Source organism: Liolophura sinensis, chromosome 1 (assembly GCF_032854445.1).
Source record: "Liolophura sinensis isolate JHLJ2023 chromosome 1, CUHK_Ljap_v2, whole genome shotgun sequence".
Classification (NCBI taxonomy): Eukaryota; Metazoa; Mollusca; class Polyplacophora; order Chitonida; family Chitonidae; genus Liolophura; species Liolophura sinensis.
In genome coordinates this window covers 3,606,840-3,631,194 of record NC_088295.1, presented here as the reverse complement: position 1 = coordinate 3,631,194, position 24,355 = coordinate 3,606,840, and the positions used below count along the sequence as shown (strand labels likewise).

The following is a 24,355-nucleotide window of genomic DNA, read 5'->3' as shown; positions in this document are numbered from 1 at the left end:
AGCTTTTCTGGCAGTAATGCAGTCTTGTGTATGGTACTTACTAGTATTGTTTCTGACTGAAGTGGAGCTGCCCTGGCGTGACTGCTGTACGCCTCACATTCACAGTGACCGTAACTTTGGCATATTTCGGGTTCCAGCCACTATCACTGATCGTTACATTAAACTGAAATACAAAAAACACGGATTTGTAAAAAATAAACTCAGACGAATTTCATGAACAAAGTAAATACATGTATCTCAGAAAGATGGTGACAAAATCACTTACTGTGTACTTGGGGTTCTTCTCGGGATCGTAAGCCAGATAGTTGTTAACTACCACTGTTCCATTGCCAACAACACTGAAGTAGCTTGCAGCATTAGGATTGTCAACAGTAAACCTCAGCTTGGCATTTGGAGTCTGCAAGAGAGCAATTGGTCAAAAATGAAAAGAATGCAAAGAAAACAAGCAACGGAATACTAATTTGAGATAGGCATAATGGAAGAAGTGAAACGCTTGAATATTTGTACTCACATCTCTGTTGTAGGGACTGTCCTGGTCAGCGTCATAAGCCCCAACAGAGAGAACAGTACTGCCAATCGCCAACGTGTCCGGAACCGTGGTATTATAGCTTGTTAAGATGAATGTTGGAGTATGCTCGTTGCGCACGATGTTGATGGTGAGCGGCACAGTTGCTGTTTTTTGCGGGGAGCCGTTGTCCGTCACACGTACTGTGTAGTTATACTGGCTCTGAGAGTCTGGATTGGCCAGGGGGTTGGTAAGGTAGACAATACCATTGCTACGCGAGATGTAAAAGTATTTCGAGCTCTCAATGAATGTGTATTCGAGTTGGCCGCTTGCCGTATCAGGGCTGTCCCCATCTGTAGCAGACACGTTTATTAAGGAGCGTTGTATTGGGGTGTACTCCCCGATGGTGACTCTGTAGCTAGTCTGAGGGAAGAATGGCGCGTTAGCATTGCGGATTACCGTCACTTCCACTTGAGCTTCCCCATATTTGACAGGAGTCTGGTTGTCACTGGCCTCCACAGTGAAGGTAAACATGGAGGTTGTTATATCATTGACCCGGGCTGCTAGTTTGATCTCTCCGCTACTGGGGTCAATTTTGAAGTAAAGGGAATCTGGTGGGTTCCTACGGATGCTGTAACTCACGGTTTGGGTGTCGGTATCCTTAGCAGACACCTTTATCACTGATTTATCTTTCAAATCAGTTTCTGATATATTAGCAAAGTATCTGGTTTGTGTAAACACTGGAGCGTTAGAGTTCCTGTTCACTTTGACATGGATTGTGGCAGTTGCCGACTTGGGTGGGAGGCCATGGTCTTCAGCACGGATGTAGAAGCGATAGTCCGGAGCAGTGTCTTGTGTCAAAGGCGAGATCACACTGAGCTGTCCAGAGTTGGGATTCACATAGAACAAGTTGTGAGCCGACTGCATGGTGTACGTTATACGAGCACCTTCACCTATATCGGCATCTGTGGCATTCACCTGGCCAAACACCTTACTAATTGGATAGTCCTCAGGTAAGGTGAAGTTGAGGTAAGCAAGAGTAAACACGGGGAAGTTGCCATTACGACTGATGATTACCCGGATACTGGTCATCCCCTTTTCACTCGGGGCGCCTTCTCTGTGGGCTTCCACCAGGATAAGATAGGTGGACACAGAGGTGTCATTTCTCAAGCTCTTTTTCAGGGTCACATTACCATTGTTGGGGTTGATATCGAAAATTTCCGGTGCTTTCCCTTGGCCAGTGATACTGTACTGCAACCGGCCACTAGGTACAGGGTCAATGGCAGTCAGCTGTTTGATAACAGTACCAGGCAAAGTAGTGTCTTCCAGTTGAACTATGTACTCTGATGAACCAAAGGACGGGTTACTGCCTCTGGTGATGTCAATGACAACCGTCTGTTGTTGAGCCTTGGATGGGTTGCCCTTGTCTCGCACCTCCACTGTCATAGTGTACTGATCTAGGTCCGCATAGACCAGGCTGAAGCGAGGCTTCAGTACGCCAGAGACAGGGTCGATCATGAAGACATTGGTGGCCGATGATGGTCCAGTAATACTGAAGGAGAACTGACCGTTTAGAGAAGACGACGAATCGAGGTCTCTGGCCGACAAGACGATCAGGGGTTCGCTGATGTTGAAATCTTCTCGCACAGTCCTTCTGTAGCCTGTGGGGCTGGTCAAAAACTCTGGAGCATTTAAATTACGTGCTACAGTAATTTGTACATTGGCTGTAGCAGTTCTGCTGGGCCTTCCTTGATCAGTAGCCAAAACTTGAATATTATACTGACCCCTGTTGCTGGTGTCCATGGCGAAGGGTTTCTTGATGGTAAGAATACCAGTCACTGGATTCACAGTGAAATATTCAGTTTGTGCTGTTGTGGCAAGAGAATAGGTGAAATAGTTCTCTGGGGAGACGATATCACCATCGCTGGCAGATATGCTCAACAGACTCTTGCCAATAGGGTCGTAGTCATTAGCATTCCCAAAATAAGACCTAGGTGAGAACTCCGGGGCGTAGAGATTCCTGTTGACCGTCATGGTGATGGTGGTTGTGGACTCCAGGTTGGGGTTGAGTGTGTTGTATGCCTTTACTCCCAATGTGTACGTTCTTGTTCCAGATATATCCGCACTAAGACTGTTCTTCACTTTAAGTTGGCCGCTGACCTGATCGATAAAGAAGTACTGGATTCCTGGTTCGAAGCCATCGAGTCGATAACGAACCTGTCCATTGATGTTGGTATCTGTGGCGGTGACAGTGAAGACTGTTGCGTTGACTGCGCTGTTCACATCAACTGTGGGCGTGTATGGAAGGCCCTGGAAAGCTGGAGGGAAGTCAGCATCGACCGTTATAACAACACGTGCACGGTTTGTCTTGGCTGGTGTTCTCTGGTCAGTCACGAGGACATTGAAATCAAACTGTCGCTGGTTTGCTTGAAGGCCCACAAGAGGCTTGAGTAAACTGATGGATCCCGTGTCAGGGACGACATAGAAGTACTGCTTGACAAACGCATCGGCTTCCATCACGAACAGAAGTTTATCGAGATCGGCATCGGTGGCTGTGAGCTGGACGGCAGTGGTTCCTGGGGTAAATGTATCTGAAATGGTCTTTGTGTATGTGGAACTGCTGAATGCCGGGGTGCTGGGGTTCCGCAGAGCGGTTACAGAGAGTACAGCAGTGACCCTGTTGTTTGGGTATGCAGAGTCATAGGCCTGTATCCTAACATTGTACACTGGGACAGCAGAAGAGTCTGTCTTAATGGCATTTCTGATGGTCACTTGACCTGTGGTTTTGTTCACCATGAAGAAGATATTTGCTGGATAGTCCCCAATCATCTCATAATGCATCGAACCCTTTCTGTCATTATCAGTTGCAATGGCGATGAAAACTTGTGAGCCTGCGATGGTAGCCTCTCTGACCTGAACAGCATTGGGGAGGTTTTGGAAAATGGGAGCGGACAGGTCTCTATTAACTCTCACAGTGACCGTGGCTAACGAGTTGCTGGGGGGTTTATCGCTGTCTGTGGCCTGAATGGATATATCATACTGTGTGGATCTGTCCGGGTCTCCTGTAAGGGGTTTCTTCACCCTCAGAACACACGTTGTCCTGTCTACTTCAAAGTACTCTTGTGACTTGGCATCACCGATGATGGCACATGTGACAGCTCCTCCGTCTGGGTCTGCGACAACCAGGTCCTTGACGGGGTGTCCCACCGCCACACTCTCGTTGAGGGTTGTCTGGTAACTGTTTGGGGTGAACTGTGGGGAGTTGGGGTTGCGTCCCACCTGGACTACCACGGTGGCTGTGCGCTGCACCTCGGGGTAAGCCGTGTCGTAGGCAGCGATGTATGCCGTATAGGTCAGCTGTTGGAGGTTGTCATTCCTAAGGTCCTGCTTGATCTTAACCTCTCCAGATGACGGATCCACTCGGAAGAAGGCCTCAGCAGAGTAATCACCAACCAGTTCATAGGCAATTTGACCCTGGGGGCGAAGAACATAAAAACATAAGATGTAGTTACACATTTTTCAGAAATGAAATTCATCCACAAAAAGGAAAAATATGCTTTACGTATGTAGTTAAACTCAATGTAGGGGCTTGATTACAATAGCAAAATAGTTTACAAGAAAGAGGGTATGGTTTGATTACCCTAACTCGTACAGTTCGCATGGAAACTCACCGTAATGTTAGGTTTGGTTGCACTGACTGTCAGTATGGTCTTGTTCACTGGACTAGTTTCCTGCTCATTTGCGTTGTACTGGACTGGGTTGAATGTGGGCGGAGCCATGCCCGTGACGTCAATGACCAGCTGGGCAGTGTCCGTCTTGGGGGTGGGGTAGGCGTTGTCAGACACCTCTACAGTACAGATCAATTGGTTAATGTTGACCCCACGGAGCAGCTGTTTGAGAGAAACTTTGCCTGTGGAAGAGTCCATGTATAGGTATTGCTGGCATTGGCTAGAACCCGTCAAGCGATACGATAAATCATCTCCGTCGCGATCTGTGGCGTTGATCTGGCTGACAACCATGGTGCCAAGTTTGGCTGTATCACTCACAGTTGCTCTGTATGTAGTGCTGGTCAGCTGAGGAGGGTTGATGTTCCTCTGAACATCGATGGTAACCGTGGCAGACGCTTGGACTTTGGGATAGCTCGGATCAAATGCGACCACTCTCAACTACAATGAAACAAACACAATCCAATCCATGAAAATGTACATTTATAACAAGTAAAAACATTAAAAAAAAATGCAGAAAATCCGAATAAAAAATAGGATTTCAAAAAGCTGACGTTGACTTGCCTTGTACTGGAGTGCTCTATCCAGGCGGAGGTTTTGTGCAATAGTGATCAACCCAGAGCGGTTGTTCTGGATAGCGAAATAGGTGGATGCTGGTTCAATTCCCGTCACCTGGTACACAACACCAGTCTGAAACACAAAACTCACCCATGGAAATGTCTAGAGTCACAAATAAAAAGGGTATTATAGGAAAAGTGTTGTCCCGATGAAAAGTAGCTGTTAATGTAGAGCTAATGTATATAATGTTAGAGTCTTACAGCTGAATCTGTGTCTCTAGCCTCTACGCTGATAACACTGACACCAACACTCAGTGTCTCCTGAGTGGAAGCTCGGAACGGGGGGTTGACAAAGAATGGCTTCTGGTCACGGATCACATTGACGGTGACTGCGATCCTGGCACTCCGAGAAGGTGGGCCCTTGTCAGCAATACGGGCAAACATCTGGAAACAGATCACGTGATTTAGAGAAATTCAAATAAAATATTTCAACTGAGCAATTCCGTTTCTCAACTACAGGAGTGAGCAGAAATTAAGTTTAAGATTCCAACACTTCTGTACAGCACTACAGAAAGGTGTTTTCTTATACTTACAGTGAACCTGGTGAGAGTAGATTCAGTAAGAGGGCGTCTGAGGTAGATCTCTCCTGTTTTGGACTCTATCCGGAAGAAATTCATCGACTCTAAACCCGAAGGACTTGAGTCACTTTCCAGGTAATAGGTTAGAGGATCCTGGAAAATAACAGGACAATCATTAGATCAAAGTTTCCCGCACGATAAATGACATGAAAAGCTTGATGACCAATTGGTGTAAGCTGGACGGTTTGGAAAACGGTTGTTACCTGGTTCCTGTCAAAAGCGTATGTGGTGAGGACAGATGTACCGACTGGGTGGTTGTCGCGCACCGTCACGGAATATGAAGTCTCGTTGAACTCTGGAGCCTGGCTGTTACGTGTAACAGTCACTGGGATGTTTGTTAGGGCGTACTGGTCAGGATAGGTTGGATCGTACGCCTTTACTTGCACCTGAAAAGAGCGATAGGTAGACTTAGACACGAGAAGCAGAAAAGGAACTATTAGATGTTTGTAATAGTTGAGGACTAAACTTAATAAAAATATAAACTTTTATAGCGATAAAAGTATAGGATATCGAAGGTTACAGAGTACTGTGGAGCTTCTTCCTCCAGGTATGGTAACTCACCGTGTAAGTTGTCAGCCCGAGGAAATCCTGTTTGAGATTCTGATCAAGGTAGATAGTTCCGTTTGACACAATGTTAAAGAAAGTGGGTGCTGGGTACACCCCAACAATTTCATATACCAGTGGAACCTGCAAAACGACAAAAAAGATGATCAGTGAAAGCTTAACGCTGGCGATTGGGTTTGAGATTTTTCCCCGCCGTATTTCTTTAAATGGGATACAGTTCACGTAATGTAAAATCCCTGTCGTTCGATGTGGTATGGACATGTTGAGTGTGCCAGCCTGCACATCTCGCTCCTAAACGTGATTTAATTAGTTCAAGGTCTATAAAAAAATTCTGGAGTGTTCAATCTAATGCTTTCTTATCTCACAAAGGCCTGCTGTTATGCTTACATTGCTGTCTGGGTCTGTCGCAGACACTTTGACAACGGCTTTGCCTACTGGATCTGTGTCTACCAGCAGACCGCTGTAGGTGGCGTCAAACCTGGGTAGGGCATTGCGGCGTATCGTGACAATGACAGAAGCCACTGCAGTGTTCGGCGATGCGAGTCGGCCATCTGAGGCCTGAACATTGATCTGAAATTAGATAAAATGAATTCCACTCTTAATAATTTACTAATTAAAAAAATTTAAAAAATATATAAACCAAAACCGCCGGTTTGAAAAAAAGGTATACGGCAAATGTTCCGACTTCCATTTTTTAAGATTTTACAGGAGATTACCAGATAAAAAGATTTCCCTCAAAACGCTTAAGAAATACACTAAAACCAACAGGTTGGTCAGACTTACTGTTACAGTTGGGAGTGAAGTTTTGCGAAGATCTCCAGTTAAGAAGATGTCACCAGAGCGAGGCTTCACCAGGAATAAGTTCTCTGCTATGTTGTTTGGTACAAGGCTGTATTCTACTTCATCCTGAGAAGAGAAGCAACATTACAAACTCACTAGATGTTTGAGTATTAAGATCTGTCCAGTTCTGTTACAGAACGATGGATTTTACTGTGAAAACCAGGGCTTAAGGTTCGCCCATTTCGTGAAATGGATAAGTCTAAGGAATATCAAAAATGTAGAAACCTGACCAATAATGACAAACACGATCACCAAGTCACACCACATGAAGGAACAATGTATTTAGTTGAATACATTCCTGTTAAGACTTACCCCATCTGGGTCCACTGCAAGAACCGAGTATGTAAAGTTACCCAGTGGCAGATTTTCCGACACGGTGATACGGTAAGGGTTCTCTGAGAACCTTGGGGTTCCTGGGTTCCTCTGCACAGTCACATCTACTGTAGCTGTTGTCTGTTCATTAGGAAATGCCGTGTCGTACGCTATCACACGTAACTGCAACAGCAACATCACCGGGAAGTGGTCAAATGGTGATTAAGAACACTGGTTAAGTAGGCAAATGCTAGGAAAATGTCAATGGGGTTGAATTATAAAATAAAAAGACAGCTAGTCCTGAAAAGGAGGCCCTTACCCTGTAAGTGGGAACAGTGTCTAGCTTGAGGCTAATGCGCGGAGAAATCACACCACTGGTTCTGTTCACTCCGAAATAGCTCGTGGCCGTCCCATCACCGATAAGCTCATAGTTCATGACACCCTGGAAACACAAAAGTAGATATTTATATTATTTTATTAATATTTAGATGTAAAACGGGATGGACAGACATTAATGAAAAGCTCGCCGGGTAAACTGGAGGACAGAAACTGGAGAAAGGTCAGACCGTGCAAATTGGGAAAGGCAAATCCATGAACGGCTAGTCTGTGTGTAAAATGGGATGGACAAATTGATAAAAAGGTTAATCCATGTAAAATGGCAACTACAAATTGATGAAATGCCCGCCAGAATACTGGAAACTAGTATATGCAAAGAACTCAGGGGGAGGTAATCTTACCAGCCTGTCACCATCTTCGGCATCAACTCTGAACACGGAGCTGGACACCACAGCAGATTCCAGCACTGTGGCTCGGTAGGGCAAGTTGTTGAAGGCAGGGCGCTGGTTAAACTGCTGAACATTGATGGTCACCGAAACATTTCTCCTGGCAGGGGGCTGTCGGTTATCAGAGGCCTCCACAACAAGCTGCAACACAAAGCACAAACCCAGTTAGTGAGTGCTTGGGGTTTTTACGTCGTACTCAGTCGAAGGAATCCTTAGGGTGCATGTAATGTGCCTCCTTGTTGCAGGACGGATTTCCACCGCTCTTATTTAGTGCTGCTTCACTGAGACGACTTACCGAAGGCAAGTAAACCGTCCCGCCCGAGCCATTATACTGATACGGGTCAACCGTTGCACTATCCCCTTCATGTTGAACGCCAAGCGAGGAAGTTACAACTACCTCTTTTAAAGTCTTAGGTGTGACTCGATCAAGGATTGATCCTGGATCTACCGGTCCCGAAGCGGACGCTCTACCAACTGTGTTATCCGGGCCGGTCAAACCCAGTTATTGTATACAGCTAAGATAAAACCGAGGGTTGAGGAATTTAGTGCAACTTCTACGGCCATGATTATTTACTACTGGCACACTACTTACATCAAATCTCGTTACACCAGAATTTAGCAGGCTTTTCTTCAACTGAATTTGACCACTCTGTGGGACAATGAAGAAGTAGTCCAAGGTATCTCCAAACAGGGTATAGGTGATGGGATCCTGCAATACAAAACCAGAACAGTTAGTAACAGCAAAATCCTACTGCCACATTCATTCATTGTGTGTGTGTGTGTGTGGGGGGGGGGAAGTTCCCTTGTAAGTCAAAGCAAGAGAGAGAGAGACAGCGAGACAGCGACTTACCCGATCATTATCCACTGCGTTGATGTCCACTATAACATTGGAGACGAGGAAAGTCTCTGGGATGTTGGCCACATAAATGTCTGGGCTGAACACGGGAGCTGATGGGTTGTGGTTGACATTAATCCTCACTACAGCCTCGGCCCTGTTTGTCGGGTACACGCTGTCATAAGCCTGGATCCTCAGCTGCAACAGAACAAACACCAGCCGTGATGGTCAGCAGGAAGTATTACAGCGGATTACACAGCTGTTACCGTTCCCGAGGACTAAAAATAGCGAGAAATTTAATGATACTTACATAGTAAACACCGATGTTGTCCTTGGTTAAATCCTGTTTGACAATTACGTCTCCAGTGGTGGTGTTGACATCAAAATATGCCAGAGTGGAACCATCCCCAACTGCTTCATACACAATATGGCCCTTTGCAAGGAAAAATGAAAAAAATAACCAATAAAATTCCCAATTGATAAACCTGGTTCGGTTGTCAGACCAAGAGGGGAAATGTGGGAAAAGATGTTTCAATATTCAAGATTTGAGAAGTCTGGCAGAGAGGTTTTACAGAGAGTTATACTTACAAGGCGATCTGTATCGGTGGCAGACACCATGTAGATGGACCCGTCAACTGGAGCGGTCTCCAGGATGTCCACAGAGTATGGCTCGCCGATGAAGCGAGGATTGGACGCGTCGCGGTAGATGGTTATCTGGACAGTAATGCTGGTAGACTTGGAGGGAATGCCATTATCACGGGCGATCACCGTAAACTGGAAAGTTAAGCAGGTTAACAATCACTGCATATCGGAAACAAAGCTATTACTGGGAGATGCAGAAACAAATATTTGTTTGGTGATTAACGATTTCATCAAAGAGAAATAGTTTATTTTGACCACATGACTTCACCGGTGAAGGAGCCGACAGCCGTAGCTAGTCAGCTAACCAGACATGCAGACTAAACTACGCTGATCACAACAGATGTAAATCTCACCAGGTAGATGTTCTTGGGTGCTTTACGAAGATCTGCGATGGTGTAAATCTGGCCAGTGATTGGATGAATGTAGAAGAACTGGTTCGCTTCAAGGCCATTCTGATTGGTGAGAATTTCATAGCGGATGGTCTGACCCTAGATAGCAAAAAACACGTGGTAAAAACTCAATTATTAACATACGTTTGTAAAAGCATATTTGGATTTCATTTACCTTATGAAAAAAATGGCACACAGGAAAAAAGGACTATGGAAAAGAAGATTGTTTCACAGACGCCTTACACAGTGTGTGTATATTTCAGCATGGAATCACCTTAATAGAACAAGCACTGAACAAAAGACAAAATGTGGACTTGCCTGGTCAATGTCTGTGGCATTCACAGAAATGACGAAGCCTCCTTCGGGAAAGTTTTCACGGATAGAGGCAGAGGTAGACGTTGACTGAGTGATGACGGGTGGGTTAGGATTACGATCACAAATAACAAGGACATCAGCACTAGCGCGCATGTTTGGATAGCTGGGATCGAATGCTTCAACACGCAGCTGAAAATAGAAAAATGTTCAAATCAAATTATGTTAGATGTTAATTAAGGTTTATGATTTTGTTCAAAACGAAATCATCTAAACATAAGAGAAAAACAAAAAGTTTAGACTTACAGTGTAGAGTCTGCCAACACGTGGGTCGTTTGTTAGATTCTGCTGAATAGAGATCACACCTGTGCTAGCGTTCAGATAAAAGTAGTCCGTGCCAGGGGGTACACCAACCAACTCGTACTGCAACGGCACCTGAAACAATTTAATCACAGCTATTTCAGAAGTAGTACACACAATGCTCAGTATTTAAACCGTGCATGGTGGATGATAGACAAGTGGAAGAGTCGTCAGTGCGAGTCAATGCTCACCTGGGTATCAGGGTCCACGGCAGACACTCGGAAGACAAATGAGCCAATGGGACGATCATAGTCAACAGTAGTCTGGTAAGGAATGTTGACAAAGCGAGGTTCTCGGTTGGACAAGATATTGACCTGCAGAGTTGCATACTGCACTTGTCCACGCGAGTCCGCCGCCTCTATGGTAAGCTGAAAGGAAAGGAAAACATTTGTAGTCTTGTCCAGGCCTGGCAAACCATGAAGGTTCGGAATCTGGAAGAATTTTCGTACAGAACTCCCAATATAGCGTTGAAATTGGACTGATAGTAATTCTACGAACTCCCGTTATAGAGATGAAATTTGACAGGATACTGGTACAGAACTCACAGTATGGTCTGATCTTTAATATATTATATAATAGAGTATAACAAACAATATTTGGTTTATCAATACTCATGATATACAGCTGGAATTTGGCAGATAATATTGCTACAGAACTCACGATATAGGGCTGGAATCTGGCGTCAGAAAGATCTTTCTTTACAAAGACCTCTCCAGTGTTTGCATCGAGGTAAAAGAACTGCAATCCGTCACTCGTTGCATTGATCAATCTGTAGGTCACAACATCCTGTAAACATTAACAAAGTGTGAATAAAAAAAATCGAAAAAGAATTGGAAGAACTAGAATACAAAAATGTGAAACTAATCACGCGTTAAAAAGTTGCTGTTGGACACCACAAAATCTGATGGTTTAGTCTGAAGCACTTACCCCTTGATCTCTATCTGTAGCCACGATAGTCTCCACTTTAGCAAACACTGGTAGGTTTTCGTCGACGGTCTTCACATAACTAGCACCTGGCTGGAACACTGGGCCATTCTGATTCCTCATCACCGTAATGGTAAATTCGTCCGTTGTTACATCATTTGGATAACTTGTGTCGTATGCTCCAACTCTTACCTACAGAAAGGGGAAAATTAGACAATATGTACATGTACATGTAATGAACCACCCAGTCTTTTAATACAAGGGCAAATATTACCATGCTGATCAACGTTATGACAGTAAAAGCCTATTTCACAAAATGGAATGACCAACGTTGATAAGCTCACCCTGTAGGACTGTCTGTTGAGGGAGTCCGTCATCAGTGATCGGGCCAGAGTTAAATCACCTGTTGTTGTATTCAAGGCAAAGAATGTTTGGGCTGGGTAGATTCCAAGGAGGTTGTAGTGAATGTCTCCCTAAAAATAAAAAAATAAATAAGTTATAAAATCACACAGGATATTAACCAATATATCTGGAAGATCACAAAATTGGCTCTTGCAAATCGAGACATGACGGCTAAAGTTACTAACCACCCTATCTTCGTCGTCAGCTGACACTTTGACGATGAAAGAAGCAACTGCGGAGGTTTCTGCGATGACCTGGTCATACGGCCGTCGTACAAACACTGGGGAATGGGTGTTGCGGTTCACACGGACCACAACGTTCACATCAGCCGTTTTCGGCACTGGTTTTCTCTGGTCAGACGCTCGAATAGTGAACTGAAAGTACATAATTATCACAGTCATCACAGTTAGTCAGATACAACACGATGAGCAGTTCTTCACTTGCGTGTAATATAATTCCAAGATCGTTAGCAAGTGGAGCCCCACTGTGGTCTGGTCTGTTCAATGCCATTCCACTTTGCGCAGAACTCCGGTACCAACAGCCTTTACAGCCATGGCACAGGCAGTAACAACAGTGCAATCCTGTTTCAGTTTTCACAGACAATAAATACTGAACATCACTTACGGTAAAATCTTGCAGATTTTGGATGGCGGCCATGGTGAGCGGTTGCTTCAAAGATATTTCGCCCGTGGCTGGGTTCACGAAAAAGGCGTCCATATCCACTTGATTTCCCAGCAATTCATACCTCACATCATCTCCCTGTCAATAAAAACGGTCAAAACACATCTTTAAACTCGAGTCTGTGATGCTGGACAAGGATGTAGTATAGCATTTTAAAAGTCCAAGTTGGTTCGACTACATGAACAATTTTAACCTCAAATCCTCATCGCAAAGCGCAATACTGCTATGGGCCGGAAAACAAGTTGCCAGTTTCCTGGAGAAGTACATGCACTTACATCAGCATCTGTGGCAGTCGTGTTGATGATCAGAGCTCCCAGTGTCAAGTCTTCATCCACTGTGGTGCTATAGGAAGGCTCCAGGAACACCGGGCCATTGGGGTTACGATCCACCAGGACTATCATGCTGGCGGTGGCACGCACATTGGGGAAGTTCATATCATACGCTTGAACTTGGAACTGAAAAGTTAAAAGTTAACATTACACGAAACTGTTTGAACAGCAACAGTTAAATATATTTACAAAATGGTTATGACAGTTTGGCATAAAGCCGGAATTTTAGAATTTGGCATACAACCAGAACTTGAGCAGAGAACTTACTTCATAACGAGAGCTCGTCTCATAAAAGACACTGTATGCCAAGGTGATTCTGCCAGTCTTGCGCTCAACTGAAAAAAATGGATAGCCAGGCGGGACCATCTCGAACTCTATGTTTGCAGACTGAAACAAAAACAAATAAAAAGACATTAAAACATGAGCATATTCAATTTCGGCATTGCTATAGCACAGCTCTTTCATGCTTTTTTCACTACAATTTCGGAAGACTGAAAACTCTTACCCCATTGGTGCCTTGTGCGGAAAGCTGCTTTATCAGTAGTCCAGGGCTGGAAGTGTCTGGTATGGTTTCCTGGTAAGAGTTGGCAGAGAAAGTCGGTGGCTGGGTTCCTCCGAAGATACGGACGAGGAGACTGGTGTTAGCACACTTCTGAGGATAGCCATCATCGCAGGCTTGAATGGTCAGCTAGAATCAAAAACATTAGGAAAATTGCATCACCACAACACTGATGCCATAATTAAAAAAGCAATATGAAAATACTGTGACATATTTAGAATGTAAAAAGATTCTTAGTTGTAGAATACCATCATGTTTTTCATCATAGCCACCAGGAACTTACCTCTATTTCGTTGAGACCGGTACCCTCGAGGCTTCTCCTCAGCGTCAGTTCACCAGTCTCAGAGTCGATGTAGAAATATGTGGATGCTCCAGAGGTTAGAGATCTCAAATCTTCCGCCACAATTTCATAGGTAATCTTATCCTGAGGCAGAATGAAAGCAGGTGGATAAGTCCGTCTCAACAAAACACATGAAAGAGTGAACGAAACTCTAAAGGAATAAGATTGTGGAGATGAAGAACTTGAAGTGACTTACCGCTACGTCCCTGTCCGTGGCACCGATCGTTGTCACCAGTTGTCCCGCTGGTTTGTTACGGGCGATGTCTACGATATACTGAGTCCTGTTCCATGCTGGCGTGTTCGGGTTACGCTGCACATTTACAGTCACCAGGCCAGTAATGGTTCTGTCCTTGCGGGCATTGTCGTAGGCTGTCACACGTAGCTGTCAACGAACACAATGTATGAATTAGTATAACCCAGAATACAGGTGTAAACAAAGCCAAGTAGTTTCCAAGGAGAAGAACAGAAGGAGCTTACTGTACTGCTCTATAGTTATCAACCACTAAAGGATAAGAAAATGTAAATATCAAACAAATACCATTGAAAAGAGTATGCATTTCCTCGCAGGTGCACGTCATAAACAAAATTCTAATGTGTACCTCAAGCTGATTAATTATAAATAAAGTCAGCACCAACATCAGCTGTGAGCGACTCCATTTTGCCTAAGAACTAGTCCTGAAGTCGTCTGTGTCCGGAGAATTGCCGCTGGAAACAGCAGAAGTGCAGTTCGTACATTTCTTCACTTCTTCCCAGAAGGTAGCGAACAGTGCAGTTCGTTTTCCTCTTGTCGATCGGAAAACCGGAATGTTGGACGTAGTTATCGAGTTTACAGGAACAAGCCGGCAGTTTTAACGACTCATTGGCTGAGAGGCAACACACCCAAAGCATAAATTACAGGGTGTTAAAGATGGAGGACGAGATTTATGCCAGCTTTGCCGTTTTCAGGCTTTACGTGTATGGCAAGGAAAAATTGCAAAATTATGCGGCAGGCATTGAAAAAATTTTAAATGTGCTCTTTTCAGTCTGTAGTGTCATTTTTAAAGTTTTCCTCCCCTTTAAGCATTGCGAGACCCGAGCTAATATGCGTAAAGTAACAAACCAGGAATATCGGTCTTACCGTGTACTGCATATTGCGCACTACATCTTGCTTCAAGTCACTTTTAATCGAGATTTCTCCACTGCTGGTATTCAGAGAGAAAAAGTTGGGTGCTGGGTAGTCTCCAATCAGACCATAATTCATGTCCCCCTGTAAGCATAAAAAAATTCAGTTACACCGCAACTACACGAATTCATAAGGACTAATACAGCAGTATACCCGACAGTTAGGTCTAATAAAGAAATCAACTTTGTCTCTTAATAATCCTACCAGAAACGAACAAGAGCACTCACTTGTCTGTCATCATCGTTGGCACTGACAGTGAAGATGACAAAATTGACAGCTACGGTTTCCAGGACAGTCAACGCCCTTGGGACGTTCAACCAGACAGGTGCATACTCATCCCGAATGACATTCACCGTGGCTCCTACATTCAATACTTGTCGTGGTGTACGCTGGTCCGCAATCTGAACATTCAGCTGGAGAGAAAATAACAAGAAAAAAAAATTAAATACCGGGTTCATCCCCCTTGCCATATCTAGAAATAGGCCAAAATCCTGCGCAACCTTAAAATTGGCTAAGAGAACAAGGTACATACCACGTAGGAATTACGAGTTAATCCAGCGTCATTCAGGGGTGATTGCAAAGTGATGACACCCGTCAATGAATTGATGAAAAACAAGGCCTGGGAATCTGCAGGTCCCACAATCGAGTAGTACAATGCGTCCTGAAAAGAATTGGAAAATTCCATAAAGTAAAAGGTTTATATTATTTGGGATAACAGGTCAAAAAAAAAAAAAAATCAAAGCGAAGAAAGTGTTCCTGTTTGACGCTTATTTTAGTTTTAATCTCTTCCAAAATCAAGACTGAAGGCCACGGGCAGGCTGGGTAACAAGTCCGAAATGTTAAGTGAATCTGTACAGAATGAAGTTTAGTAAAAGCTCTGCTGCACTGAAATGGAATGGCGTTCTCCTACCCCATCAGGATCTGAGGCCTGTACTGTCAACAGACTTGTGCCCACTGGAATGGTCTCATTGACTCTGGTGATGTAAGGCGAGCCAATTAGAGAAGGCCGATCTTGGTTTCTCAGAACATTCACAGATACTGTAGCAGTAGCTAAATCTTGAGGATAGGCAGAATCAAACGCTTCAACCACAAGCTGCAACAAAAACAGGAAATAAAGTATATAAGCAAAAACCAAATATAAAAAGAAAACAAAAAACATGTATTGAAATGAACTGCAGTTTTTGAAGGTTACTTCTGAAATGGTATTTGTACCAACCTTTTGAATTTGACGAGTGGATATAACATCGCACCACGTGAACGTCTCTTACAACCACACACATCCACCGGACTTTAGAACTTGCAAAGGGCTAGTGATGAACAAGCCAAATTTAAGCCTGTATAAATACGAATAGCATCACACCATGTTTCTTACCGTGTATCTGAATCTGGTGATGTCATTGCGAACACTGTTTGCCAACGTGATCAGACCAGTGGTTTCATTCACCCTGAAGTAATAAGGACCAGAATCCACTCCTGTCAATCTGTATTTCATGGAACCCTGAAAGAAAAAAAGCATTCAAGTCAGAACAGATGTACACTGGCATGTTAAAAACTACTTATGGTATGGTTGCAATTTTTAATACTTTTTAAGGAAAACACATCAAGGCAAATGGTATTTAGATAGCAATGCAACGTACGTAACGATCAGCATCGGTTGCTTCCAGGTCAATGATGGAATACCCAGGAGGTGCATTTTCCCCTATTTCCTCTGTGAAGTCATTACTGGAGAACTGAGGAGTTAAGTTGTTTCGCTGAACAGTCAAGAACACTGTAGCAGTGCCAGTCTTTTCTGGCTGCTGTTGATCTCGTGCCGTCACGACCAACTGCAATTTAAAAAAAAAAATTAGCTTTTAAAGGCAAATGTTAAGAACTCCTTTCACCAGTCAAGTCGTAATTCCATGCCAAAAATGAACATTTGCAATCGGAATTTAAGTACTTACCGTGAAAGAGGCACCCCTGTCTGCATCTCTGGTCAGTGACTTCTTCAGCATGATTTCACCAGAAACACTCGAAATGAAGAAATATTCCAGATTCTTCGCATTATTGCTCACAATGGGTAGTTCATAGTACAGAACATCCTGCAACAGAGAGGTAAGCCCGCTTTAGTAATAATCACCTACACAACAGTTTCAAAATATGATTTGACATTTTTGGAACAACTTGTTAATTTGTCACTGACTCACCCCGACGTCTGGATCACTAGCAGTAATGCTGACGACTTCAGTGGCCAGAGGGTAAGTCTCCTGTATGGTCTTCCTGTATGGCGAGCCAGTAAAGAAGGGCGTACCAGGGTTACGGGTAACGTCCACGATCATGCGAGTGCGCACCTTCTGCCTGGGTGCCTGGTCATCAAACACTTCCAAGATCAGCTGTGAAACAAAACAATGCATGCGTAAGAATTGGTATTTAGTTATGATAAAGAGAAAAGGAAAGATACCACGAAGACATTTCATAAAAAAAAAAAAAATGATAAAATGTGCTTGAGCAACCTGGATGCTTACATTGTAGCTGGTGGCCAGATCCTTACGAAGGTCATCTTTCACTCTGACTACTCCGGTTCTGTTGTCGATGCTGAAGTACCTTGGAGCCTGGAATTCTCCCACGATGGAGTAGAAAAGTCGACTCTGAAAGAAATCAAAACATAGTCCATTTTTAAAAACTGATACTGCAGTCGTGGAATACTTTGCGTTATTTTCAATGGATTCCGCAGAATTGACAGGGTTAGCTAAAAAGTGCACTAAGGTAGACTTACGCTGGAGTCCCTGTCAATGGCTTCAGTATCTAGAATGATTTCCCCAGGACTGGCAGTCTCCAGCACGGATTCCCTGTAGGGAATGTTCTGCCAGGCTGGTGGATACTCGTCTCGTTTAACACTGATGCTGACGAGAGCGAGATCCGGGGACACACCACCTACACTGTCCACTGCCACGACATTAAACTGAAAACAAAAAAGGAGATGAGTGAGCACGAGATTACTACAGGACAAGGGATTCTGGTGGACAAATCTGGCACGAATTAGGACATGCATATCAAGCATAAATTATTATCCTGTATCCAACATTCACGGAGCAAAGGACGTTGTGTTGTTTACCGTAAAGATCTTTAAGTTGGTGTCAATGAAGGTTTTTTTGAGCGAGAGTACGCCTGTGAGAGGTTCCACGTAGAAGAAATCCTGGTCCTCTGGGTCCCCCTGGATGCTGTAGGTGATGGAATCCTGCAAATCCAAAACCAGAAATCAGTACCACTAGTACTAGTAACTACAAAAAATGGCACCATTTTTCAAAACTTTAAAAACAAACAAACAAAAAAAAAAACGAACAAAAATACCCAAAATGGTCCTACCCCATCAGCGTCTGTAGCGTTTATGTTGAATATCTTTGTGCCAATCAAAGCTTCCTCGCCCATGGTTGTGGTGTATCTTGACGGGTTGAATACGGGTAGATTGGGGTTGCGATTGACAGTCACCGTGGCTGTAGTCACTCCTCGGTTCAGGGGGTACTCCGTATCATAGGCCACCAGTTTCAGCTGAAAGTGATATCCAGAATTTTTCTCCTGTTTTATATCAGGAAATAAGCTTGTCTAATACCAATACAACGAACATTACACGGACAATTTGGAGTTGTCTCCCGTGCAACTTCCATCAATAATATCCCATTAAGACATTCTCCAAATGTTTCATTGGTAGGGCTCACTTACCTCATACTCTGTGGTGCTCAGGGAGTCTTGATCCAATGGACGGATTAAAGTCACCACACCAGTCGTCGAGTTCACAGCAAAGAAGTTTGGTGCAGGGAAATTTCCATCCAACTCGTATATAATATCTCCCTAATAGAGAAAAAAAAAACAAATTTAAAATACATATACACAACATTTGGACCTTGCAGTAGAAATGGTAGTGTTCTCCGGAATGAGCAAGCCTACATGATAAGATTCTACTACAAAGGTGGTACTGACCCTTGGATCAGGGTCCCGTGCCTCTGCTGTTAATGTGGTGGACAAAACAGCCTCAGTCTTCAGTATGTCGGACCTGTAGGGTGTCCTCTGGAACACTGGAGGGCCTTGGTCTCGAATGATGTTCACCGCAACTCGTCCGTTAGTGACCCGAGAAGGATTCCCAGAGTCCACGGCTTGGATGAATATCTTGAAACAAGAACAAGGTTTATTAATCTTCTGATAATCAAGCGGGAATATAAATGGATGGCAAAAAAAGAGGGAGGCAGGAGAAAAAAAATCAAGACCTACACTCAAAATGCTTGAAGATGTTACACTAAATACACAGACAAGATAGACTAACATGAACGGAAAGCTTGGTAATTTAATGCAGATGTACATTTGATGCAGAGCTCAATCCAGCCGAGGACGTACCGTGTTTGCTAAAAGTCCGCCTTGCGTGAGGAGTTTCTTGATGGAGATCTGACCAGTGAGAGAGTCAATAAAGTAGAACTGCTTCGCCAGTTCAGGTCCGGTGATCTTGTACTGAACCAAGCCCTATAAACAAAAAGCAGGCATGATCAAGTGTGCATGGTAGTAAAACTATGGAAGACTGGAAAAATATGTTTAAGTATTTCAGCATTACATTAAGTTGCATGACCAACTCACCGCAGCATCTCTGTCTGTAGCATTGACCTGTTTGATGACCACTCCGAGTCCAGTGTTGTCATAGACATTGGCGATGTACTGGTCCTCTGTGAAGACTGGAGAGTAGAGGTTCCGGTTTACGTTGATCGTCACTGTGGCCGTAGCTTGGTCAGTCGGGTAGGCCGAGTCGTAGCCAATCACAGGCAACTGCAAAAAACAGATGACAAAAGTCAGCAACAGCATATGCTAAATAATACAGCAAATTCTGAAAAATGAAAACAGAAAAAACAAATATAATAAGTGAAACTACTTACCAGGTAGCGCAACTCTCGGTCAGCTTGTAACTCGGCTGCGTTGGTGATGCGGACTTGCCCCGAGGTTAGGCCCACATCGAAGAAAGCAGATGCCAACCCCCCTGGAAGGACCTTGTACGTCATGACTCCCTGAAAGAAAGGGACAAACAATCACGTCACATGCCCAACTGTTCCTACAAGAAGGAACTAAATTAAACTGAAGTTCTAGGTTATAATGTGTACTTTTTGCTGAACTTACCCGTCGATCTCCATCAGTTACATTAACCCTGGAGACCACGGTGGATTCGGCTGTAGTGTAGCTGATATCATTCTCATAGGGTTCACCAATAAACCTTGGACTGAGCCGGTTCCGCAAAATGTTCACCGTAACTGTGGCATTGGCGGTTCTGGGTGGCTCACGGTTGTCAGTGGCCTGAACCTGAAACTAAAATACAAATAAAAGTCATCTAACTTTCCGATCAAAACATTTCATGACCTTAAAAAAATAACTCCAGTACAACTGCATAACAGGCACAGGCGGTATCCATTTACAAAAGCATCCAGTCAATATTTTAGTGAAATTATGTATGCATCAGTGAAGAGGTGATCTTCACTTAACACGATCTGTTCTACACTTGTGGGCTACGGTAGTGTGCTAGGTCCACTTACCACCATGCTGGTGACATTTGTGTCCGTCACTGGCTTGGACAGATAGATCTGTCCTGTAGTTGGGTTCAGAAAGAAATATCCGGAATCTGGCAGATTGGACAGAAGGGTGTATTGCACCTTGTCCTGTACAGAAAAAAATTCAAACAACCAATGAAGACAAGACATTACTTCAAAATATCAGTGAAGAAATACCACTGATAACTGGAAAAACAAATTAAATAAATCCATTCCATTAACCTAATGTGCACGATACTTACCAGGTCTTCATCGGAGGCAGACACAGTGATGACCAGGGTACCTGTAGGGGTATTGTCAACAATGGTTTCTTGGTAAGGGGTTCGTTGGAACACGGGATCGTTTAGGTTCCTTCTGACCGTTATGCTGACAAGGGTGGTGGCAGACTGACTGACCACATCCTGGCTTTGAGCTTCCAATTGCAGCTGAAAAAAAATACAGAAGGAATAAAATGTTACTTCAAAATTTCTTGAACGCAATACAATGGCTAAATAGCCTAATGAAAGTTGCCCAAACAGATGAAATCGTGACTGCAGTACAGTGGTTGAATAGCTTGGAGGTCGTGCAATATAGGTTGCGTAGTACTCACCTGATAGAGAGTTAGTCGAGTAGGGTCTGTACGTAGGTCAGTCTTCACTCGGATCTGACCATTGTTGTTCACAGAAAAATACGAGTCCGCAGATCCAAAACCCAGGATGCGATAGGTAATTGCAGCCTGAAATGTGGAACAAGCAAACCAGTTAGTTAAAAGTATAAGTGCTAAACTAAACAGTACGACATGATAGACTGCAGCTGAAAACCAAGACATCTTAGAAACTAGACCTACCCCTGGCTGAGCAATGGCAGTCAAAATAAGACTGCTGACCGGTTCATTCTCTGGAATTTCCGTTTCATATTGACGTAATCCAAATTGCAGCTTTCCCGCTGATCGGGCCACTGTGACCTCTATGGTTTGTAGGTCTGTCCGCGGAGTTGGTCGGCCGCCATCACTGGCAAGTACTCTCAACTATAAAAAGAGAAAAAAAAATACACACATGTTTGTACGTACAATGCTACCAAACCCCTAAAATACCCGTTAAGAACAAAAAGGGGAAGAAACACAAGGTGAACGTCACATTCATATTGCAGGATTTTTAATTACCTACCCGATAAAAACTGGAATTGGTGTTTTTCACTGAGCTCAGAAGGGTTACTTTTCCATTATCCGGATGGACAAAGAAATAGTTAGTAGCATCTCCCTCGCCCACCATTTCAAAGGTCACTTGGTTGTTTGGAGCCTAGAAAAAAGAAAGTGTTTTTTATCACAGAAGTTTGCTTCGACATCGATGTGCTCTAATCATTCGTTCTAATCACAATCTATCCTTGTTGCGGACATCAGAAGCTTTATTGTCAGTACACAGTGTAACTATCATATCAATTAACATATCCACTCATTCACAAAAGTGTACAAAAATATACACAGGAATGTACGCAACTGAGAATTTGTTAAAAGGCTAACAACTTTTACTCACAGAGTCATCAGCATCGGGAGCAAAGAGCTGTACAATTGGGAAGCCCGGGGCCTCAGTCTCCAGGATTGTTTTGCGTATGATCCCAGAGGTGTTAAAGACTGGTGCGAATAGATTCCTTTCAACGTTTATGGTCAATGTCGTCACATTTGTACGGGCTGGCTGGCCACCATCTCTTGCCTCAACTCGTAGCTAGGACACAAAACAAGCCAAACAGTCAAAATACTTGTATGTGCAACACGTTCATCTTGTACAAAATTTCAGTTGATGTAATGAACGGTAGCAATTATACAAGGGCGGTACAACTCACCACATAACGATCTGTGTTGTCGGTGCTTAGATCAACAGTAGGTTTCACGCTCACTTCACCGTTTGTGTCGTCCACCTCGAAGAAGACCGGAGCAGTATCATCTCCTATTGCCCGATAACTGACAGTGCTGAATGGACCCTAGAAAACAAAGTCCGGTGAATGGACAGGTTTAATTCAGAAAGCGACTACAATTGAGACCAGTCATGAATCAATCTTCGCGAGGACGTAATGTACAAGTGTTGGTTACAAGTCACAAACTGGCCATATTCATGTGAGGTCAGTACGTGTGCGTGCGAGCGCAGGTAAAAAAAAGAAAGTTGGTTACAAACTTTACACACTCACCGGTAGATCGTTGTCAACCGCAGAGATGCTGAAGATAGATGAGCCCGCAGCCTGAGTCTCCGGGATCGTAATGGTGAAAGTGGGGGATGCAAACGTTGGACTCTCCAAGTTCCTGATCACATCAATGGTGATTGATATGTTTGCAGAGGACTTGGATGGAATGCCCAGGTCATGAGCCGTGGCTTGAAACTGTCAAAAATAAATGGCCAAGGTTAGATTTCATTTAGCTTTTAAATAATTTGAAGAATTGCAGGTTAAACTTGAGGGTGTGTGGTTATGATAGACCATAGACTTACCCGATACCGCATTGGGTTCTGTCTGTTGATGGAACGCTGTAGGTAGATATGCCCGGTTTCCTCGGCCACTGTAAAATATTTTAGAACCTCGGTATCGCCAGATATCGTGTACCTCAAATCTCCATTGGGCTTCTGCAACAAAACCAATGGTTCAGAGGATAAACATAAAGACAACGTACCGGAATACTATGACGGCAAGGCATCTGATTTACAAATATTTCTGGTGAAATTTGACCTTGTCACAGGGTTCTTACCACAATGTCTCTGTCCTCGGCAGACAATATGATTATTGGGGATCCCAACTCTTGGGTTTCAAAAATTGTCTGACGCAGAGAGGAGTTGCTAAAACTGGGGCGGAACAAGTTCCTGTCTACTGTTATGGTAACCACAGCAACCGCAGATTTCTGCGGGTTACCGCCATCAGTCGCCCTCACTCTTAACTGAAAAGAATGAAAAAAGGATCAGTGTTAGTTCAACAAGCCCGTTCAGTCAGTAAATCGTCAGCACGAGGCAGAAAGAAGAAATGATTATGGCTTCGTACCGCAATGGCAACGAGGCATAAAGCAGCAGCGAGACTTACATGGTAGGTTGTAGCTGGATCTGTGGTTAAGGCCTGCCTCAGGAATACCTGGCCCACACCATTGACATTGTTGACACCAAAGTAGGTCGGAGAGGAATCATCACCAATAACAGAGTAGCGGATTGTGTTGAACGGGTCCTGCAGACACATGGAAAGAAAACCACATGTGTACTAGACCATCACGAAAACAAACACCACATAAAAAAAACACGAGAAAATACTGAAACATGTGAAATGTTTCAAGTTAAAAAAAAAAAAAAAAAAAAAAAAAAAAAGTGAACGTACCACAGTATCGTTGTCCCGAGCAGTGACTGTTCCTATCACAGAGTTGACTTGGCTGTTTTGTGGTATATCCTGGATAACATAGGCCGGGTTGGGTACGAAGTACGGAGAGTAGTCATTCCTAAGCACAAACACCTCCAAAGTCGCTACTTGACTAGTCTTTTGAGGGAAACCATTATCACGAGCTACCATACGCAACTGAAAAGAGCAAAAAAATATAACATGTTCAATGCAGAGTGAAAAAAAACAATGAAATGAAGACAATGGGGATGAAGCTTAAAATTCAGGGTGTTGGACAATTTAAATGGAGACCATAAGCAATCAAGTAAATGTTTACTCACAATGAAGGAACTGCCGCCAGAATTAATTAATGAGCGTCTGAGGAAGACATTTCCAGAGTCCGCGTCTACTCTGAATAGACCCTGGTTTGGAGACGTCGTATCCACCTCGTAGATAACGTCATTATGGGGACTCTGCAACACAGAATCAACAAACAGTTGCACATAATTAAACATGTTCAGGAAATACCCTAAAAGTTAAGGCTATTCTTGATATAGCTTTTTGTGGACACACAAGAGCCCAAAAATATATCCATAATTATTTTCTTATAGATTTTTTCCATCT

General features: G+C 43.7%; 1 protein-coding gene across 1 annotated transcript in view; it reads right to left on the bottom strand.

The window, feature by feature from the left end:
• The window catches only part of LOC135480856 (uncharacterized), a 48,352-nt gene that overhangs the window by 4,900 nt on the left and 19,097 nt on the right, over positions 1 to 24,355 (bottom strand). Inside the window, exons 58-120 of the mRNA XM_064760787.1 lie at positions 24,073 to 24,204; positions 23,735 to 23,929; positions 23,450 to 23,587; positions 23,124 to 23,309; positions 22,870 to 23,001; positions 22,574 to 22,762; positions 22,232 to 22,369; positions 21,925 to 22,113; positions 21,559 to 21,690; positions 21,240 to 21,419; positions 21,003 to 21,128; positions 20,656 to 20,838; positions 20,399 to 20,521; positions 19,989 to 20,174; positions 19,751 to 19,879; positions 19,458 to 19,643; positions 19,224 to 19,346; positions 18,813 to 18,998; positions 18,555 to 18,683; positions 18,201 to 18,383; positions 17,950 to 18,072; positions 17,611 to 17,796; positions 17,360 to 17,482; positions 17,042 to 17,227; positions 16,799 to 16,936; positions 16,496 to 16,681; positions 16,231 to 16,356; positions 15,769 to 15,951; positions 15,391 to 15,519; positions 15,086 to 15,271; positions 14,814 to 14,942; positions 13,893 to 14,078; positions 13,640 to 13,780; positions 13,303 to 13,485; positions 13,065 to 13,184; positions 12,744 to 12,923; positions 12,412 to 12,546; positions 11,973 to 12,161; positions 11,730 to 11,858; positions 11,389 to 11,577; positions 11,122 to 11,247; positions 10,653 to 10,829; positions 10,408 to 10,536; positions 10,108 to 10,293; positions 9,754 to 9,888; positions 9,347 to 9,532; positions 9,069 to 9,191; positions 8,774 to 8,956; positions 8,516 to 8,632; positions 7,879 to 8,064; positions 7,461 to 7,583; positions 7,142 to 7,324; positions 6,773 to 6,895; positions 6,377 to 6,559; positions 5,987 to 6,112; positions 5,629 to 5,811; positions 5,381 to 5,518; positions 5,049 to 5,231; positions 4,795 to 4,920; positions 4,177 to 4,671; positions 512 to 3,979; positions 266 to 397; positions 42 to 163 (exon numbers count right to left, since the gene is read on the bottom strand). Coding sequence (XP_064616857.1) covers positions 42 to 163; positions 266 to 397; positions 512 to 3,979; positions 4,177 to 4,671; positions 4,795 to 4,920; positions 5,049 to 5,231; positions 5,381 to 5,518; positions 5,629 to 5,811; positions 5,987 to 6,112; positions 6,377 to 6,559; positions 6,773 to 6,895; positions 7,142 to 7,324; positions 7,461 to 7,583; positions 7,879 to 8,064; positions 8,516 to 8,632; positions 8,774 to 8,956; positions 9,069 to 9,191; positions 9,347 to 9,532; positions 9,754 to 9,888; positions 10,108 to 10,293; positions 10,408 to 10,536; positions 10,653 to 10,829; positions 11,122 to 11,247; positions 11,389 to 11,577; positions 11,730 to 11,858; positions 11,973 to 12,161; positions 12,412 to 12,546; positions 12,744 to 12,923; positions 13,065 to 13,184; positions 13,303 to 13,485; positions 13,640 to 13,780; positions 13,893 to 14,078; positions 14,814 to 14,942; positions 15,086 to 15,271; positions 15,391 to 15,519; positions 15,769 to 15,951; positions 16,231 to 16,356; positions 16,496 to 16,681; positions 16,799 to 16,936; positions 17,042 to 17,227; positions 17,360 to 17,482; positions 17,611 to 17,796; positions 17,950 to 18,072; positions 18,201 to 18,383; positions 18,555 to 18,683; positions 18,813 to 18,998; positions 19,224 to 19,346; positions 19,458 to 19,643; positions 19,751 to 19,879; positions 19,989 to 20,174; positions 20,399 to 20,521; positions 20,656 to 20,838; positions 21,003 to 21,128; positions 21,240 to 21,419; positions 21,559 to 21,690; positions 21,925 to 22,113; positions 22,232 to 22,369; positions 22,574 to 22,762; positions 22,870 to 23,001; positions 23,124 to 23,309; positions 23,450 to 23,587; positions 23,735 to 23,929; positions 24,073 to 24,204 — 13,445 coding nt within the window. The remainder of the gene's footprint in view (positions 1 to 41; positions 164 to 265; positions 398 to 511; positions 3,980 to 4,176; positions 4,672 to 4,794; positions 4,921 to 5,048; positions 5,232 to 5,380; positions 5,519 to 5,628; positions 5,812 to 5,986; positions 6,113 to 6,376; positions 6,560 to 6,772; positions 6,896 to 7,141; positions 7,325 to 7,460; positions 7,584 to 7,878; positions 8,065 to 8,515; positions 8,633 to 8,773; positions 8,957 to 9,068; positions 9,192 to 9,346; positions 9,533 to 9,753; positions 9,889 to 10,107; positions 10,294 to 10,407; positions 10,537 to 10,652; positions 10,830 to 11,121; positions 11,248 to 11,388; positions 11,578 to 11,729; positions 11,859 to 11,972; positions 12,162 to 12,411; positions 12,547 to 12,743; positions 12,924 to 13,064; positions 13,185 to 13,302; positions 13,486 to 13,639; positions 13,781 to 13,892; positions 14,079 to 14,813; positions 14,943 to 15,085; positions 15,272 to 15,390; positions 15,520 to 15,768; positions 15,952 to 16,230; positions 16,357 to 16,495; positions 16,682 to 16,798; positions 16,937 to 17,041; positions 17,228 to 17,359; positions 17,483 to 17,610; positions 17,797 to 17,949; positions 18,073 to 18,200; positions 18,384 to 18,554; positions 18,684 to 18,812; positions 18,999 to 19,223; positions 19,347 to 19,457; positions 19,644 to 19,750; positions 19,880 to 19,988; positions 20,175 to 20,398; positions 20,522 to 20,655; positions 20,839 to 21,002; positions 21,129 to 21,239; positions 21,420 to 21,558; positions 21,691 to 21,924; positions 22,114 to 22,231; positions 22,370 to 22,573; positions 22,763 to 22,869; positions 23,002 to 23,123; positions 23,310 to 23,449; positions 23,588 to 23,734; positions 23,930 to 24,072; positions 24,205 to 24,355) is intronic.